Raw genomic sequence first — 19,686 nt, forward strand, 5'->3', positions numbered from 1 at the left:
CAGATGATGTCGAAACCTACACAAATCCACAGAGTCGTACACACCAGTCAGAATGGATTTGTCCAATCAAATAAATCGAAATTGCACCCACGCCACTGCTTCACTCTTAAATGGACACATGAGATTTACCCGGTAAAATCGAAACACAAATTGTTACAACACACCTCTACTTTCTCACGTACGTATCGAGAGTTGTCATTCTCCAGGGCTTTAAACTAGAGGACAAATTTTTTTTGACTTTTTTGACTTTTTCGACAAATTTCCCACCCACTGGAAAGCAGGGGAGGCCACCTGAGACTCTGCGACAGAGGAGAGAGAAGGCAAAAAAGTTGATAAATTTGTATAACAATTCCCATGCCGGCTCCTTACGGACTCGAATCTTTTGGGAGTTGGATATAATAATTGTGCCCAGAATATAGTATAACATTATTTTGTCAAGAGTGAATAGAAATGACGTTGAGGTTACAAAGCTCCTCGCTCTGATGGCTCACCAAAGATGTTCGTGCAGCCAGAAATACTGAAAAATGTCTGAAATGTCTTCAAGAGCACTACAAAGGATATTTCCATTAGTTGGAGATCAAAATACGTCGCGTCGCCCGTGAAGGAAACTAAGTCTCTTAAATTTCCCCCAAGGAAAGAAAGAGCATTCCTACCATTTATACGCGTTAGAAATTTAGAATAATTGTTGCATGTGCCAATTGAGTTTTTCTAAATGTCAAAGCTTCGCCAATTAAGTCCGAACGTATATCGCGCTGCAATTTCGATATTCAAGCAAACGATTTATCGAAGCGAGAACATCTGGTAGAATGATTACAGGTGCGCTATTTTGATTCGTTCACCATTCTGGTAAACAAGCATGGAGACTCCCAAAGTCAACGGCGTTTATTGAACGTGCTACACTCAATCAAAACCGTATTCACATCCTGCACCCTGCACCCTGCACAACACATCCTTCTCTTGAACGATGTATGATTTGATGTCCAACTAGGACAAATTAAAACTTTTTTCCCTCCCCACCGCCTGGCTCTTCAACGGAATAATTCCCTTTATTATTCTCCATTAAAAGAACAATCTTTGACCTGGGCGGAATCGGACGGAACGAGTCAAACGAGTCAACATGAGTCAATTACTCTATCAATCAAATAGAAAATAAAATTACCTTTTATTTTATGAAAAGCTAGAAAAAAGAATCTTTTGACAAGAGTCCACTTTTAATTTGCGTCCTTCAGAATTGGACGACAGCAAATTCATTAATTTCTTTTCATATCACAATCACTATATTTGTAACACGGTTATTACTTATTACTCTTCCGATGGAGGATTCTTAATAAATGATGAAAAATGTTTTCCCAATTAAACAAGAGTGTTGTGTATTATAAATTGTTGATATGACAATGGGCAATAACAAAGAGATTGAACTTTATTGTAAAGAGAGAGAGGGAGAATGTGGCGAAATCCAGGATCAAAGCCAGAAGCAGAATGGAACGTCGGAGAGAATTTCTGACTGATTATAATTGAACCATGCAGAGTCTAGGTGAGCCACAAAGGGATTATTTGGAGCTAGCGTCGCATAATAATGTACATTCGATACGTTCCACCATTCTATACTGTGGTACACGCGCAATAATCGAGCAATTACAAATTTACCCCCACGTACCCCTTTTTAGATTTATCCTCGTTGTGGATTTACCAATATTTGCACAAATGCCATCCGCAGTTTGGTATTTAAATTAAACCAAAACTATTTGTCGCTTATGTCTAACAAAACGTGAGTCAGTAAAAAAAATAAAAATTGATAATATATTCTCATGTGACGAGAATGTAAAATTTAAAATTTCCATCTCAGTTTAGTCAATTTAATACGACATTTATAGTTCGAGTCTCTTTATCCCCCTCGGTAAAATTAGAGTAAAATAAATCAGAGTTGATTTTTATCTATAATTTGGTTTGTGGAAGAAACTTTTTGTTGCTTTTTGTCGCATAGACATTTGTTGCGGTGTGTGTGTGTGTGTGTGTGTGGTTAAAAAAAGCAAATCATTTGTAAACTCGTTACGAAGCAGTTGAGGACGCAAGCTTGTACAATGTGTTTCCCCCCTCTCGAGTCGCCTGGGATGCTCGCTGTGCTTCTCTAGAGGCCCTTATGAAGATCGATGACGTCCTACCCGCTGCGTTATCTCAATCTTCAACTAAATTGATATCGTTCAACTTCACTTTGCCTTTCTGACGCAAATATAGAGATAACATCTTCAAAGTCTCCTGCAAGCTTGTCATCCACGAGAATATTCCTTTTCCAAAAATTCAACGTATACTCCAGTAGGAGGTGCTCACGACTTTTATTTTAAAAAGAAGAAAAATTACATGAAATACGAAAGCGAGACCCCAAAAGAAATATTCAAGAGAGAGAGAGTATATTTCAGCGGAAGTGCAGAATACTTTTCATGAAAGTCCGGAACGTGTTTTACGTGCTTCATTGAGTTTCTTAAAATATGCACAAAAAGGAAATTTTTCATTTCTGAATAAGTATTGAACAATTTTTTTTTTTTTTTTCGAAAACATTTTTTCAATCTACACTTTTTTGAAGCAAGTAAAATTTCTAAAATTCTTTTCTTTTCATTAAATATATTTTATCGATGTATTCGGATAATAATAACTGGATGATGAAAATTTGTAATTAGAATGAAGCTATAATGTAATTAAAGTCTCACTCTTCATGGAATATACGAACATTGAAAATTAGTTATTAAACAGAGAGATTCTATTAATAATGAGACGAACTATGGATTATAGGAACTTGTCTGTAACCTAATAACAGTTTCCAACTTAATATACATAATACTGCAATTAAAGAACCATTATATCGACAAACTTCTATAAACACAGTTATCAAAAAATATCCATTTTTCAATTTCAATTCTTATTTTTCTAAAAATGAAAATTTAAACTGTCTTTAAACAAAAGAATCATATTGAAACTAGAATTTTTTTTCTGTTACATTTATTAAAGAGCGAAAAAGAAATATTGACAATGAAGTTCAGTGACGTGTATTTGAAAACGACAAATTTTTTTCCTATTTTTCGCAATTTTTTTTTCGGTTACGAAATATTGTATAGCAGCAGAAAATATAGTATGAAATCCATTTATATTCGTTCTTTTTTTAAATAACAGTACATTCTCCCTAAAAGGGCATATTTTTCTAGAATACAAACGCGAATGAGAGGGAGAATCGTATATCCAGTTATTATTTCAGTATATGTATATAAAAAAAGAATGTCTTTCTCTTTTCTATCCATTTTGTTTTATATACCGAATGGATTTCCACTTAATACTGTTTTCTACAAAACTTTCTTTCTGTTTTCGTTTTAGAAATGAAACAAGATATTTCTCTCCCCTCATTCAAAAGGTATTTCCACTTTAAAATCAAACTGAAATATAGTGGTTCAATGTTTCTTTCATGTATACTTCTTATTTTGACAGAATTTTTTTCTATAGTTTTTCCTGAAGAGCACTTTCTTTCGTGGGTGTGACAACTTTTAAAAATGAGAATTAATAAATTGTAACTAAGCGATTGAAGGCAATTTTACTAATAGCATTTCATTGGAGTGAAAATCGTGGCTCCGCCCATTTGTCAACTGCGGTGCCACGCCTAAAGGCGAAGCTGATTTAAGCTCCGCCCACAGTGGGCGTGTCCTTTCCCGAAAAGAGGTTACTTTTGTCATGCCCCGCCTTGTTGAGGCGTATCTTTTTTTCGATCCGACGTTAAGGGCGTATTTTTTTAAAGAAGAAGACAAATGCAAGCAACTGTGAAAATTTAATTTACTGTTAACCAAATTGCCATTGTGATTTGCTGATGACAGAAGTACTTTAAAAAAAAATTTCGATTGTCTGCTGAATGGCGGATGGGGCCGCAAATATTTTAAAGTTGAAATAAAATATTCCAAATCAGGTCCCACATAGCAATTTGAAATTTCCCTGTAAGCTTACCTTGACCATACATGAGATCTTTGTGAAGTTGACAAATATATTTTTTTGGGGTTTATTTTTTTGGCAACAAATGTAGTTTTAAAAACCTGGGAAAACCTGGAAAATTCAGGGAATTTGAAATGAGGAAAAGCGTGGCAATATTCTGAATATCGGAAGATGATTAAATGTCTTAATTTTTGTTTTTTCCTCCTTTTCATCTTGTTAGTGAAGGGAAAGATGCGATGGTGAAGATAAAAAAGAAGAGACTGTAGTTGCTTTCCTGAATTTCTAAGTAGTTTTGTGAGAAATGGAATGACGTGGAAGTAGGACTTCATATAAGTCGTGAAGATGACCTATGCATTTGAATAAGTAACACGTTTCTATTGCGGAGCACCTGCGAGATCCAGCTGTGTCGCGTGACACATGTGAATTACAATTGTACGAATACACACACGGCTTTATTAGATTCTCGCGAATAATATAACCGGACATTGAATGTTGTGCCACTCGAAAATCTCAACAATGAAACTCCATAATTAGATCATTGGATGTTTATGTCGCGTAGTGAAATACTTTTTAGTTTTTTTTATAAACAATCAACTGCTGCGCTGGAGATACTTGAGTCAAAAAGCAAGAATTTATGCGTTCGCATGAATTCTCGCCACGGATGAGAGATGCGTGATCTTTATGAGCCATGAATATTGTACGAGGTGTTGTCTGAGGTGCTGGCTTCGGTGTCATTTATTCGAATATCTTTTTCAATAAGACTGAGATCGCTTTTTATGAGGTTGACAATAAGCGTCCGCAAGGAATATCCGGAGTCGTCTCTCTCTCTCCGCTTCGTCTTGAATTCTTGATTGGATCTACAAAACGCTCCGTTATTTAGTTTGCGCTACTCTTTTGCATGTAATTAACATTTTTATACCATGTTAATTATAATTACCATCTGATTATGATAACCGACGTGTAATTATGAAATACATCACCGAATAATTATCAGTATACCTATTACAGGAAAATTTCTCTATTTTCAATTCATTTACATGTAGATTAATTCATTTATTTATCATCTAATCAGCAACTTGAAATTTATTTCAATTTTAATAATTATTATTTTTAATAGAAAATTTTTAAAAATAATTTCACACTTTTATCGTTTTGCTTTTAAATCGAAAACATTAATATGAGATAAAATTGGAAATTTTTTTACCATTTTGAGAAATAATGGGAAAGAGGATAAATCGCACATTCTAAATTTCGGTGATTTATCTGCAAAGTTCATTATTCTAGAATTTTTTTTTCCACTTGATCATTTCTATGTAAATTACAAAATGTTATTACAATTCAAAAATTTTCGCATAATTTTTTCAGTGTTATAAACTTTATCACTTGTTCAATTAATGATTAAACAAATTTACATTTTATAATATACTTTTGTAAAAATCTTTTTAATATTAAAGTTGTGCCAATTTCAAATATTCTATCAGCTATCACGAAATAATAATAATTGAGGGAATATTTCAATTTTTTCATATTAATGTAAAAGTTGACATTTTCAGATTTAGAGACTGTGTTATTATGTAATTAATATGCATTTTTAACACGAAAAGTTTGAGAAAATGAAATTCGTTTTTAAAGTTATATGAATATCGTTGTATTAGTATTGGAATATGTTGCGCAGTGTGACGTGTGAACGTAAACTTGGATAGGTGTGTTCAACAATATCACACGTGAACACACATAACTGCGAGTGTCATATGTTGGACGTGACTTGTAATTAACATTTCCATTCCTTGGAAAATTAGATAATTTTGATAATCCGAGTCTAGTGTAAAATTACAACTTGATTACACAACTTGGCGAAAATTGCTCAGCAAATTAGAAAAAATTGCGACTCAATTATTTATTGATTAGATCATTTTCATTCAATTTTACAAAGAAAAATATTAATAATAACGTATTAGAATGCAAATTGTAATATTTTTTATTACTAACTAGAAGCATTATTTTATTTTATTTTAATTAATTTTTGAAAATTATAGATTTTCTTTGATAATTTGAAAAAGCGCATCTTTGACGAAACTGTCGTTCGTGAGCAATGCTATTTGAAAAATGTTGTTAAGCACAGCGTTAAAAATGTTTCAAGGGAAATCCAATTTTTTTTATGACTTTCAAAGTCTGTTTTTTTTATTTTATTGAATAAAAATTTCATTCGAGAGAGGTGAGTGTAATTCCATAAAAGCAAATGTCAATTCGAACTTGTGAAACTATATTACACTGTAAAAAAAGTGGACGATTTAAAATTAGTACTCTTTTAAAAATGGTACGATTTTAATACCGCTCTGGTCTGTTTTAATACCTAAACTTCGTGCCTACAGCTACACTGAACTCCTGCATTTTATATTAATATTCTTTCCCTTTTCATATTTTAAAAATATCGAAATACTAATCGAACTCAATTAATTTAAATGTAAAATTAACATTCGCCTTCGCATGGAAATTTAATTTTGTTTAAGATTGCAAATCAAATGTATGTAAGACATTGCTTTTTGAAGTATACCTAATATTTTATTTTTAAAAATGTACAGATTTTATCTGACAATAAATTAAAAGGGTATAAATCATTCGTATTTATTTCTCCTTCCTTTAAATAGTTATTGACCTGAAAAGAATATTTCGTTTAGAATCATGTTTATCGAAACTTGTAAAGAAGAATAAAATTTATAATTGTTTACTTTTTCGTCTTCTTTCTTAAAATCAAATTTCCAAAATTTTGAAATCGATACTCTATTAAAATAGGAAAGGAGAAACCAAGACACACATATATACACAGCATCTCCTACAATGCACTTAAACTGCAAAAGGAACAATTTTTTTAAATTAAAAATACCACTTAAATTTTACTTTTTCTTTGCTGAGAAATACACTTTAATAATGTAAAAAATTTACAAAATATAGGCTTTAGGTACCGGGACCCTATTTCTTTTTTTTATTAGTCGATCCGTTTGGAGAAGTCTGAATCTCATATATACATATATTATTTTATTATATTTTATTGTTGTATAAATGTCTTAATAGAATGTTGAACTAAATGATTTACGATGACTTTGAAGTTCCAAATTCATAAAGAAACATAACGAATTGACATTTCAGACTTCAGATTTTTGTGTTTTTAAAAACATCAACTTTTTAGTAGTTACTATTCAAAAAAATATTATGTTTTTTCAGTAGTGATTATCACTAGTCACTCAGCAAAAATGATTGATTTTAATATTTAAAATTTTTAATTTATTTTCGAAATATAATATTAAATCGTAAATTGTTTAACTTATATTAAATTATACTTGCGGTACTTGCCAGCCCTTTCGAAAAATTAAACAAACATACGTACGTCTGTTACAGCTCTCTATTTACAGCTGCCTATGCAGGCAGCCGGGCTCATTTAGGCGGCAGATTTAAATTAATATTTTCTTTTTAATTAAAAATATTATTAAAACTGAATAAAAAATAATAATTATTATAATTTTTATTATTATCATCTTCAATTTAATTTAATTATTACAATTAAAAATAAAAAATTATTAATTTAATTTTAATATTAATTTAAATCTGCCGCGCCTAATTGAGCCCGGCTGCCTGCGGAGGCAGCTGTAGATAGAGAGCTGTGGCAGTACCTTTATAGTTTCGACCTGATGTTTTTTGTCAGTATAGAGAGGGAAATGCGAATCATCACGTGACTGTGAGAGAATATTCAGGAACATGTGGCGTGCTTTTAAAATTCTTTTGAATTCGCGGCTCTAAGCAGTAGCCAATAAAATGCGCTTATTGAATTCACATCCAATCCGCTAGGACTTGTACCCCTTCCTTTTTAACACGTTTCCCCCACAATTTGCCATTGCCTTATTCTCAGTATCAAAGAGACTCATGTCTTAACGTGTTTCTTTACAATATTTAAACTGTGATTCGAGAGTGTTTAATTTCATACTTATTATTTTCTAATATATACTTTTGAGATCGTTTTTGTTTATTTTATTTGTGTAGGAGTGTAGTGTATTATAGTGCATTGTATGAAGTTGTAGAACTTTATTTTTATTTGAACACGCGGTGGTCGAGAGTATAAATTGTGATATTTGGATACCCTGGAGATTCTCTTTAGATTTTCAACAAATATTTACGGTTTGTGGAATTCACTTAATTAGTATCAATTATGCGCTTGAAACCCTTTATATTCTTTTCAAATTTAAAAGATCTTTTTTTGCTAGATTTTTTCATAATATGTAACTTTCTTTACTTTTAAAGTCTCATTTTCCTGAAAGAATTTATTTATTTATGAATAAAATCCATTATTTATTTGTACAAATTTACAATAATTTATGAAAATTATAGAATTTAATACGTTTAGAATTATCTTCTAGGAAAGAAAATTAAGAAAAATAATTAATTTTTCGTTTGTCAAAATGAATTACAAATTTTGCAATTGTTTTCTCGTATTATCAAATTTTAAAGTAGCTTTAAATTGAAATATGAAAGACATTTCACAAAAAATCTACAGTGTGCATTCTTCCATATTACAAAGGTCTTTCTACTTACAGATTGAACTTAAAATACAAACAAAAATGTCTTTTAGTTTGGACGTCCAAAAGGTATTTGTCGGTATAGAGAGGGAAATGCGATTCATCACGTGACTGTGAGAGAATATTCAGGAACACGTGGCGTGCTTTTAAAATTCTTTTGAATTCGCGGCTGAAAGCAGTAGCCAATAAAATGCGCTTATTATTTTCTAATATATACTTTTGAGATCGTTTTTGTTTATTTTATTTGTGTAGGAGTGTAGTGTATTATAGTGCATTGTATGAAGTTGTAGAACTTTATTTTTTTTTAACACGCTGTGGTCGAGAGTATAAATTGTGATATTTGGATACCCTGGAGATTATTTTTAGATTTTTAATAAATATTTAGGCTGCGTCTACAACAGAAAAAATAATGTGTAGAAAATTGAGTAATATATAGTGTAATTGCCCCTGACAGTTGTCAATGCCAAAAACAATACACATTACACTACAAATTACACATTATTTTTTTCTATTGTAGACGGTTTGTGGAATTCACTTAATTGGTATCAATTATGTGTTTGAAACCCTTTATATTCTTTTCAATTTCGAAAGATCTTTTTTTGCTAGACTTTTGCGTACCTTATAAGAAGCGGTTGGTTGAAAGAAATTGAAATGTTTACAAACAAAGCTCAATTCTTAACCATTTCAATGCCAAACTAATGTCATTTTTGTAGTTTCATGTTTTGATTCCATTAGAGATAATTCATATGCACACATTTATATTCCGTTCCGTTTAATTTGGTACGCATTACAAATTTCGATAAGGTGATTAGAATTGAGTTGAATTTAATTATTTTAAATTTTGAATGATATTTTTTTGGTAAATTTTTTCATACTTAATACATAATTTTTTTACTTTCATAGAACAATTTTTTTGAAACAATTTATTTTTATGAAAAAAATTGCCACTTTTCATAACCTTCTAAATAAAATGAAATTTCACTGTTGTCTTCATTAATAGAGGAAACACTGATATTTAATTTCTACTAAGCAAAATGAGTTTTACATTTTTCTACTGTTAATTTAATCATTCATTTAATCATATACTTATTATTAGCAGAGAAAGAGAAACTGAAGTCTTTACTTAATGATTGATGCTACTATTTTATAACATTTTAAAGTTTGTAATTATTTAAACTCCTAAATGAAATTAAATTCTACTATTGCAAAGAAAAATAAATTAAAATTTTTACCTAATCGAACAAATTCGAGGAGTTATTTTAGAAAAGCGCTTTTTTAAAATATAGAAAGGATCTTAAATTTTTTGTGGCTTTTTATCATGTTTGTGTTTCAGTCTTTTACTTTGTCATTATTACTTAATAATAACGAAAATAAACTAATTTTGTCTAGATATGTTCGTGACTTAAAAGCGTTATTTGGTTACAGGTTAATTTGACATATATTTCGAGTTCGGAAAATTTTGCGTAACTTTTTACTCTGTATGTAATTGTAGAAATAAAACGTTATTTAATAATACAAAAGTATATACGTTAATATATACTAATTAAACTCGCTAATCTAGTTTAATAATTATAATACATTTATTTAATTTTGTATCTACACTTTTTTTAGGATTAGCAAATGTAATTAGAAAAATCAAACAACACAGAAAGAATATTTTTTTTAAAGAATATTTTAGAGAAGACATTAAATTTGCTGCACCGCTGCATGTCAATACTTACTTATAGATTAAAGGTTAACTACTTTTTAATTTTCAGACTGAAGAATCAGATTGGTTTAGTCGTCATGAATCAGTCTACTGAGGATACGAAAAATAAACATTACTGTCCAATAGAAAGTTGTCTACAGTCTTTTTCTTATAAACGAGATTTGCAAAATCACAAAAAGAGTCACAAAGGTCAAATAAATTATCAATGTAAAGAATGCGCAAAAACATTTACATGGCCCGAGGACTATTTAAATCACAAACATGAACATTGGATTGAGAAAAAAAAGGTTAGATTGTTAAAAATTTTGCAAATACGCATATAATAATTTGATGAAAAAATACATTTTCCTAAAAACTGTACAATTATCATAAATAATTTTTTTGTAACTTGTAAGGGTGGAATTTGCAACATAGAATTTTACCAAAGAAAAATAAAACGTCACAAATTTACATCTCGACCCGTTACTCCGAAACTAACTTCACCACAACAAAATCTTCACAAATCTCATCGGGGAGTTCCTCTTCTCCAAGCTGCGATGTAAAAAACAACTTTGACAATGGACCATTCCTTTTTAAACAGATGACCGTTGAGACGCTACCAAATTATAACGACTTTGGCACTCTCAACCGTTTACAGCACAAACAAAAATAGAAATAAAACACTTAAAACTCTCAATTAACAAAAATAAAACCCATTTATTAATTAAACCAAATAAACTCTAAATCAAACAACAAAAATATAAAATAAAATATTCAATAACGTAATTCGATAATTGACGCTAGTCAAAAATCACGTCGCGACTACTTGAACCTCTGCAAGTAAGTGACAAGCAAGTGTAAATCCGATCTCCTCATCACCGGTTGGCTTCCTCATCATATTTTGCTTCTTCCTTTTTCCTATGGAAAATTGGGAAAAACCCTTCTTTCTTATCCCCACTGTACAGCACCTAAAATGGTCTTGGAAAGGGTCATTGGTCATGTGACGGTCTCTGGCAATTAATCATGCGCGAAATCATTTAAATTCAGATTTCACGAATGACACAGGTCTCGGGTCGCTGAACCAAGGACACACACAAGGGACTTGACAAGAAAACAAGACAAAACTATGATAAGAGAGAGAACGACGAACAACTTACTATAATGAAATTTACTTTTCCTACACACGACAGATTTGGAGAAATAAGTAACGATTCACCTCGTTACAAACTATGTTATTATAGACCATAGAAAAAAACCGACAGAAAGAAAAAACTGAGAAAGGAAACACAACATATATAGCTAAATCAGCAATGTCGACATCGACCACAACTGCAACACCCGTAAAAAAACGTCAGACAAATAGAAAAGAAGCATCTTTTCCGATTCACTCTCCTGGCTTACAAACTTTATCATCATCTCAAGCTCAATCTCGCAAAAAGTCGTTTCACGAATTGAATAAACTGAAGGTGAGATTCACTAATTTGCAAATTCCAATGCACTTTTTGCAGCTAGCTCTTCGAGTTCTCAATTTTTTTAAATTCTTGCACTATCTTTATAGATGGACAAAAACACGCAACACGAGACGAGTAAAGTAAAATCTAAAGCGGAATCAGTTAAGTCGACATCGTCATCGGATTCAAAACCTGTCGAAATTCGACGGACAGATATGAAAAAAACGTCTTCTCCGATTTGTTGTCCTCCTGGTTCACAACCTCCACAATCATCTCCAGCTCAATCACACAACAAGTCAATTCAGGAATTGAAGAAACTGAAGGTGAGATTCTCTAATTTGCAAATTCCAATGCACGTTTTGCAGCTAGCCCTTCGAGTTCACTAATAATTTTAATTTTTCCACTATCATTATAGATGGACGAAACCATGGTGCCCGGCACGAGTAAAGATTCAAAAAAACGAAAATTTGAAGAGGAATCAGTTAAGTCGACATCGTCATCGGATTCAAAACCTGTCGAAATTCGACGGACAGATATGAAAGAAACGTCTTCTCCGATTTGTTGTCCTCCTGGTTCACAACCTCCACAATCATCTCCAGCTCAATCACACAACAAGTCAATTCAGGAATTGAAGAAACTGAAGGTGAGATTCTCTAATTTGCAAATTCCAATGCACTTTTTGCAGCTAGCTCTTCGAGTTCTCAATTTTTTTAAATTCTTGCACTATCTTTATAGATGGACAAAAACACGCAACACGAGACGAGTAAAGTAAAATCTAAAGCGGAATCAGTTAAGTCGACATCGTCATCGGATTCAAAACCTGTCGAAATTCGACGGACAGATATGAAAAAAACGTCTTCTCCGATTTGTTGTCCTCCTGGTTCACAACCTCCACAATCATCTCCAGCTCAATCACACAACAAGTCAATTCAGGAATTGAAGAAACTGAAGGTGAGATTCTCTAATTTGCAAATTCCAACCCAGCTGTAAAAGTTCTATAGAATTTCACTAGAATCATTCTATAGAATTTCTACAAGAATTCTACTAAATTTTAGTGATTTTCAATTAAAAAGATCTAAAATTCGTGAAATAATATTTTTCAACTTTATATTATTGTGTAACTAAATTTTACATTTAATTTATATGAAAAATTTCAGGGAAAAGATTGTAGGAAAAAATTCGAGCCACATAAGTGAACATTTTACTTAAAAGTATAAATTAAATTTTTTCATAACTGTAAAACATGAAGAAACCACAATCACTTCGAGTCTTCGACTCGGAGTAATCGATTTCTTCCTGTTTTATAATAATAAAAAATGGCAAATTGATAAAATCATTATTTTACATTATAAGAATATTGTACTTCTTCAAAATTATTTTTATCATTGCAATTCAATTATTATTTTTAAGAATTTTTCACTAAAATTATTCTTTAAATCAATTAATTTTCCAAAAAATACTTCGTCAATTTTTAAAATTCATTTATTTACAATATTCAATTTTACAAATTTCAATTATTCGTAAATTCTTCAATTAAATATATATATATATAAGAAAATAAAAACTTCAAATATCTAATATAAAAAAAATTCAATTACATTTAAAAAAAAAAATGAGAATGTAATTAATTTCAAAATTCAATTATTTCTACAAATTCACGCTATGTTGCTTTTAATATTCGATCATTATCTGAAATTTTAACTGCGATTCAATTTTAAATTAATTTTTATTAGAAATCTCAATTAGAATTTAATTATTTAAATATAAAAAAATAATTAATGAATATTTGAATCTTTTTTGAAATTCAATTCTCATAAAGAATTTTATCAACATATTTTTAAATAATTGAATTCCTAAGATGAATTTTACTATTTTTGAACAAAATAAAATTTTTTTAGTGTTAATTTAAGTTTTTCTATAAATCCATTATTTTTCATAATTTTTAAAATAGTTTTTTGAGAATTTTCCAATTCATTTGTTTTTAACTAAAATTCATTATTAAATCAATTTTTATTAGAAAATCATACTAGAATTCAATTATTTAAATACCTACAAAAAACAATTTATTGAATATTTGAATGTTTCTTGAAATTCAATTCTGATAAAGAATTTTATCAACATCTTTTTAATTAATTGAATTCCTAAAAAGAATTTTACTATTTTTGAACAAAATTAAATTTTGTTAGTGTTAATTAAAGTTTTTCTATAAATCAATTATTTTGAAAAATTTTTAAAATATTTTTTTGAGAATTTTCAAATTCATTTGTTTTTAACTAAAATTCATTTTTAAATCAATTTTTATTAAAAGATTCTACTAGAATTCAAATATTTAAATAGAAAAGAATAATGTATTGAATATTTCTTAAAATTCAATTCTCTTAAAGAAATTTGTCAAAACAAAATTTTAAATAAATGAATTCGTTTAACGAATTTTAATGAAATTTTGAATAATAATTACAATTATCGAGGAATTCGATTTAAATTTCATTAAAAATAATTGAAATTCAGCGATAAGTTTTACTATTTATGAAAATAATTGAATTCCTAAAAAGAATTTTATTATTTAGAAAAATAATTGAATCCTTGTAAAAATTTTATTATGTAGAAAAATATCTGAATTATATTGCGAATAAATTTGTAAACAATTTGTAAATAATTGAATTTTTGTAAAATTTATTATTTTATAAAAGTAATTAAATGTAGGGGTAGAATTTTATTTAGAAAATTTTTAAATATTTTAATTTTTTGGAAAATTTTATTTAAATAATAGACCTATATATATTGAAAATCATAAAATTGAGAAAAATTTTTGAATATAATAGACATTTTGCCAAGACTTTTTTATTAAAATTTTTGAAAATAATTGAATTTCGGAGAAGAATTTTATTATTTCTAAAGATAATTGAAATTTTGAAGAGAATTTAAAAAATTTTTTCAACATAATTGAATTTCTGCGAAGAATTTTATTACTTTTGAAAATAATTGAATTTTTCAATCATTTGTAATTTCTATAAAATTCTCCAAATTACATCGTACAAATTACGAACAAAAAAAAAATTAAAATTACAATCTTTACTGAGTACTTCTACTCATGTTCAGTTTCCACAATCACTACCTCGCGGGTTGAAAAGACCACATGTAAGAATTTATAATTTTAATTTGATAAAAAATGAGTTTCTTACTAAATTGTACTATTGGCTTATCCGACAGGAAGGAGAACAATCTTTGCCGAGTACTTCTACTGATGTGCCGCCTCCACAATCACCACCCAGGATGTTAATTCGCGGGTTGAAGAAACCACAGGTAAAAATTTATAATTGTTACATATTATCATTGCACTCTACGTTGCAAACTTATTCTAAAAACATATTACTTATTTTTTATAAATATTTACTTATTTCCATTTATTCACATTATAATCATTTCTAACTTATTGAAAGTTAAAAAAATTCGCCTATGTATTTATTTATGATTTCGGAGTAATATGATCCAAAACAAATTTCTATTATACAAAAATTGCAAAATTTTTTTTTTAACATTTTATAAAAACAATTTATTTATTTTATGTGTTGAAAATATTTTTCAGATTGACACCAAGCAAGAAAAAAAACAAGACTCCTACACAACATACATGTCCCTCAACTCAATTTTACGCAATGATGATGAGAATTGCATAAAAAATAAAATTGAACACGATGTAGAAAATGCCAGTCGAATAAAAATTTTGACTGCAATATTCATAAACTTTATAATGAATAAACCAGAGTGTCAACTATCAAAAGAGTTCGCAATTTGCGGCTTCAATCATTACAGAGTCATGAATTGCTTCAAGAAAAGAAAAGTAGAAGATTATATTTCATGTAAGAAAAAGGATCCTGAATTGTACACATTATTGGAGGAATTCAAACTTGCAATGGCAGACGAAGAAAGTGAAATTGATCCTGTGTTATTTGACGAATTTATTAAGAACAGTGAAAAAGAGAACCAAGTTTATGAAAATAAAGAAGAGCAACTCAAACAATACAACAAATTCCGAATTGAAAAATTGACTAACATTAATTGTCAATATCAAACAAATCTTCTTTTGCAAGCAGCACGGGAAATGGACAAGGATTTTCGCGTTCATTTACACATGGAAGGACCAAAAATATTAAAAAAATATCTTAAATTTAAAGAGTTTGGAGTTCAAACAAAAGAGGAAGTTGATAAACAGGATACAAGTGTAAAGAATGAAAAAACAGAGGACATCAAGGAAAAAGAAAAAAGAGCAAAGAAGAATAAAAGAAGACTTGAAAATTTTGAAAGGAAGGTCGAGAAAAGAAAGAAAGAGAACAAGAAATTGAAGGAAGAAAGAAGAGAAGTAACTGCAGAAGAAGTAAAGGAAACCCATAAAAATAATAAAAAAATTGCTCGTGAAGAAGCAAATAAAGTTTACACTAAAACTATATGTAAGAATCGAGAAGAAGAAAAAGTGAAGATATTAAGAAAAAAAAATGAGAAGATGGATAAAGAAGAAGCGGAGAAAAATCAACAAGCTCGGATAGAGCAAAAAAACACCCAAATAAAGGAACGAAAGGAAAAAGGAAGGAACGTAGTAAAAATTACATTCAAAAAGAACGGAATTAAACAATCTTTGACAAAAGAGGAAATAAAGGAAAAAGAGAAGAAAGTAGAAAAAGCACTGGATAATTTACTTTTTTATAATCGCTGCACAGATGAAAAGTTATGCAGTTATTTAGAAGAAATAAAGAGAGAAACGGAAGAAATTGATATTCGGTTGGAAAAAAAGATGGACGAAAAAGAAAAAAATGAAAAGGGAAAAGGAAAAGGAAAGAAACAAAAAATGAAGAAGGAGAAAGAAGAGGTTCAACTTTTAGACTTTTTAGATTTAGACAATGAGTACGAATGTTGCAAATTTTTACCATTATATATGAGAATTCAAAGAGAATTTGTTGACAATGGATTGAAGGGGTTTGTTTTGTTTCCAATGAGACGCTTCGGTTTGCAACACGTTACATTAACTCAAACAATTTTAGAGAAAGATTTTCTTCCTTACTTAAACACTTTATCAAAAAAAAAGGTTGTTGAAGTAAGCGAGATGAAGCAAAAGTTGAATGAACAAGACGAAAAGAATAAAATAAAAAACACTACAAAAAGAGAAAATGCAAAAAAGGGAAAGAATGCTTTAGAGAAAAAATTTGATAAGTTAAAAATATTGTGGCAAGGAATGTTCGATTTAAAAAAAGTGACGAAAAATAAGAAGAAGCGAGAATGCAGTGTTCCTCGGGCTATGCAGACGGATGGCGTAAAAGTGTCTCTCATATACAATTTGAAGAAAGCAGAGAAGATTAAATCCTCGTCAAATAAAAGGAAGAAAAAAAATAATTATGATCGACTTGTGGGTCTTGATCCAGGTTTGAAGGCAATGTTTGGTGGAGCAGTGCGTGATGGCGATCCGCATGTAAAAATTGATCAAACATCAAAAAAAATTAGCAAGACGCAGGACACTCCTATTTATGTGAATGCTAAGACATTCCGATTTCGTGCTGGAGAATATCGTCGAAAAAAAATGCTTCACAAATACTCAAAAAACATTGAGGAGAGGTTCGACAGTTTTTTGAAAAAAAATGTAAAGTATAATAATGTCGAGAAAAGAGATCCGAGAAAGTATCTGCTACTTGCCAAATTCAATTTCAAACAATTTGAAATTAAGCAAGCAGCATTGACAAGAAAATGCTTTCGGAATTTAAGATTCAACAAATTGATATCTGTGCAACGCGAAACAGATCGACTCGTGAATTTTATTATGGGCGATGTTAAAAAAAAACCATGCCTAGTGGCAATAGGAACGACTTCCATAAGTCCTTGCATGAAAGGACACGTAAAAACGCCAGTTCAGAGGATTGAAAGACGATTAAGAGAACGCTCAAAGCAAGTTGGCGAAGAAAAATTAAAAATTGTTCATTGTTATGAAGGCAACACAACAAAATTTTGCAGCTCGTGCAACCAACAAAATGTTGTCTCCAGGTCCCCCAAGCGGTATGCATTTTGCCAGAAATGCCATGTTGTGTGGAACAGGGACGTAAATGCGGGAATCAACATTTTAAATATTGCCCTTATCAATGAGGACATATTGACTGGGGAAAATATTCCCAACGCGAAAGTCTTCAAGGGCATAAAAAGCGTAAAGGACATGTGATCCAGAAGCAGCCTAATGGCATACAGCAAGTAAGAAACATTATTTTCGTTTTTATTTTTTCAATTTAAAGTGATATTTATTTCATTGTGTAAAATAATTCCCACTCTATTCATTAAGATTTAATTAATTAAAATTAAAAAAATTCACTATTTTGAATTGATACCTCATGTATTAAGTTAATACTGCTTGGGATTATTTGTAGTGGGTATTATTTTAATATCAAAAAGTGGTACTAATTTAGAACTTTTTTTTTACAGTGTACAAGTGGGAATAACATTATTCAGAAAGTAAATAAAAATGTTATTTTAACATGTAGAAACAGGGATTGTTTTTTTAAAAACAAAGTGAAAAAAATGAAAAAAATGAAAAAAAATGAAAAAATTGCTAGATCCGTGGGCAAAAGTATTTTTTAGTAATAATGAAAAAAAGGGTTTATATTTAAAGATTAAAGTTTAAGTGCGAGGTTCAAGTTCCTTTAAATATATTGTTAACAGACACGAGAAAGTTTCTACGTACTGTACAAAAGTTGTGTACCTATATAATTGAAAGAGAATCGATTTTATTGAACATCAAGGAACGACTTCTGGGAGTATCAATTGTAAACTTTTAATAATTGTTCACGCAAAGGTGGACGATCGAGACCCATTGTCTCTCGGAGCAACTTCTTTCTAAACTATTTCCATTATCTCAAATTTATTCACCTTTCTATTTATTTAATTCTTTAGAATTTTCCATTTTCTTTATATATTTGAATATAAAATTCTAATTGATATAAATCAATTTTATTGATCTTCTTCTGGCATTATTAAACAATAAATTCAGGGTTAAGTAAAGCTCCCCTGATTTTTTCATTTGTCCAAATTTATTTATTAACGTCGATTCTTTTTATTAAATTGTTCTGTCAATAAAAGTCTATTTCTAAATAAAGAAGTAAAACTCAATATTATCGATGAGTAAATTAAAAATTTTTTCTTTTTCAGAGGTAAAAACAAGGGAAAAAATATTCTGAATCGCAGTAAATTCGTTTTCTAGAGATAAAATCGCGTGAAGGGGATAAAAGATTATGAAGAGAAAAGTTTTCTCGTTGTTTTCCATTCGTTGCCTTTGCCTTTGGAATGCAATTGTTCCTTTTTTCCTCTTCTGATATTGTCGCTTATTTTAGTTTTCTTTCATTTCAAAATTCAAATTATGTAAAGAAGAAACAAACTTTGACAAAATATTTTTAAATCGTGTGCATTTGTAAATTTTATTCTCATCATTAGAGAAAATTACAATTTTAAAATAAAATATAATAATAATAATAATATATAATATAATATGAAGATAAAATTTGCGAAATTAACTCGAGCATAATTTCATTAGAAACAAAAAATGTTTTTCAACAAAAAAATTTAATTTATTTAAATCATATTTTATTTTTAATAGAAATAATAATTTTTTAATTGATAAAAATACTTGGAAGAAATTAATAATCGTAATAATTATCAAAAATTATATTATTATACATTAATAATTTAATAATAATTTGAAATAATATTGAATTAGAATCTAGAAAATCAATTTTAACAAATGCGGATAACTTTACTCTTATTTTCAAGATTATTATTTAAATTTTAATGTAATGTAAATTATTAACAAAAAATTTTAACTTTTAAAAAAGTAATTACTTTTTAAATCGTAAAATATTGTCTATTAGTTAAAAGTTAAATTTAAATTATTAAATTGAATTTCGATTCAGATTTTTTCCAACTAAAAAATTTTTACCTACCGAGCAGAATAGAATTTTCTTGTTTTCTCGCTTCGCGTCACCACTTT

At 29.3% G+C, this 19,686-nt stretch overlaps 1 protein-coding gene across 4 annotated transcripts in view; it reads left to right on the forward strand.

The window, feature by feature from the left end:
* The window catches only part of LOC122504481 (uncharacterized protein PF11_0207-like), a 112,774-nt gene extending 94,330 nt beyond the window's left edge, over positions 1 to 18,444 (forward strand). Inside the window, exons 1-9 of one of the 4 annotated variants that reach the window (XM_043615609.1) lie at positions 7,725 to 8,136; positions 10,292 to 10,529; positions 10,638 to 11,687; positions 11,780 to 11,995; positions 12,088 to 12,315; positions 12,408 to 12,623; positions 14,883 to 14,975; positions 15,259 to 17,900; positions 18,129 to 18,444. In XM_043615609.1, coding sequence (XP_043471544.1) covers positions 11,532 to 11,687; positions 11,780 to 11,995; positions 12,088 to 12,315; positions 12,408 to 12,623; positions 14,883 to 14,975; positions 15,259 to 17,871 — 3,522 coding nt within the window. In that variant the 5' untranslated portion in view covers positions 7,725 to 8,136; positions 10,292 to 10,529; positions 10,638 to 11,531 and the 3' untranslated portion in view covers positions 17,872 to 17,900; positions 18,129 to 18,444. Of the gene's footprint in view, positions 1 to 7,724; positions 8,137 to 8,760; positions 9,339 to 10,291; positions 11,688 to 11,779; positions 11,996 to 12,087; positions 12,316 to 12,407; positions 12,624 to 14,882; positions 14,976 to 15,258; positions 17,901 to 18,128 lie in introns of those variants that run through there. The other 3 variants (XM_043615608.1, XM_043615612.1, XM_043615610.1) reach the window with 3 other exon arrangements.
* The last annotated feature ends 1,242 nt before the right edge of the window (positions 18,445 to 19,686 follow it).

The sequence above is a fragment of the Leptopilina heterotoma genome, unplaced genomic scaffold, assembly GCF_015476425.1.
Source record: "Leptopilina heterotoma isolate Lh14 unplaced genomic scaffold, ASM1547642v1 Lhet_299, whole genome shotgun sequence".
Lineage (NCBI taxonomy): Eukaryota > Metazoa > Arthropoda > Insecta > Hymenoptera > Figitidae > Leptopilina > Leptopilina heterotoma.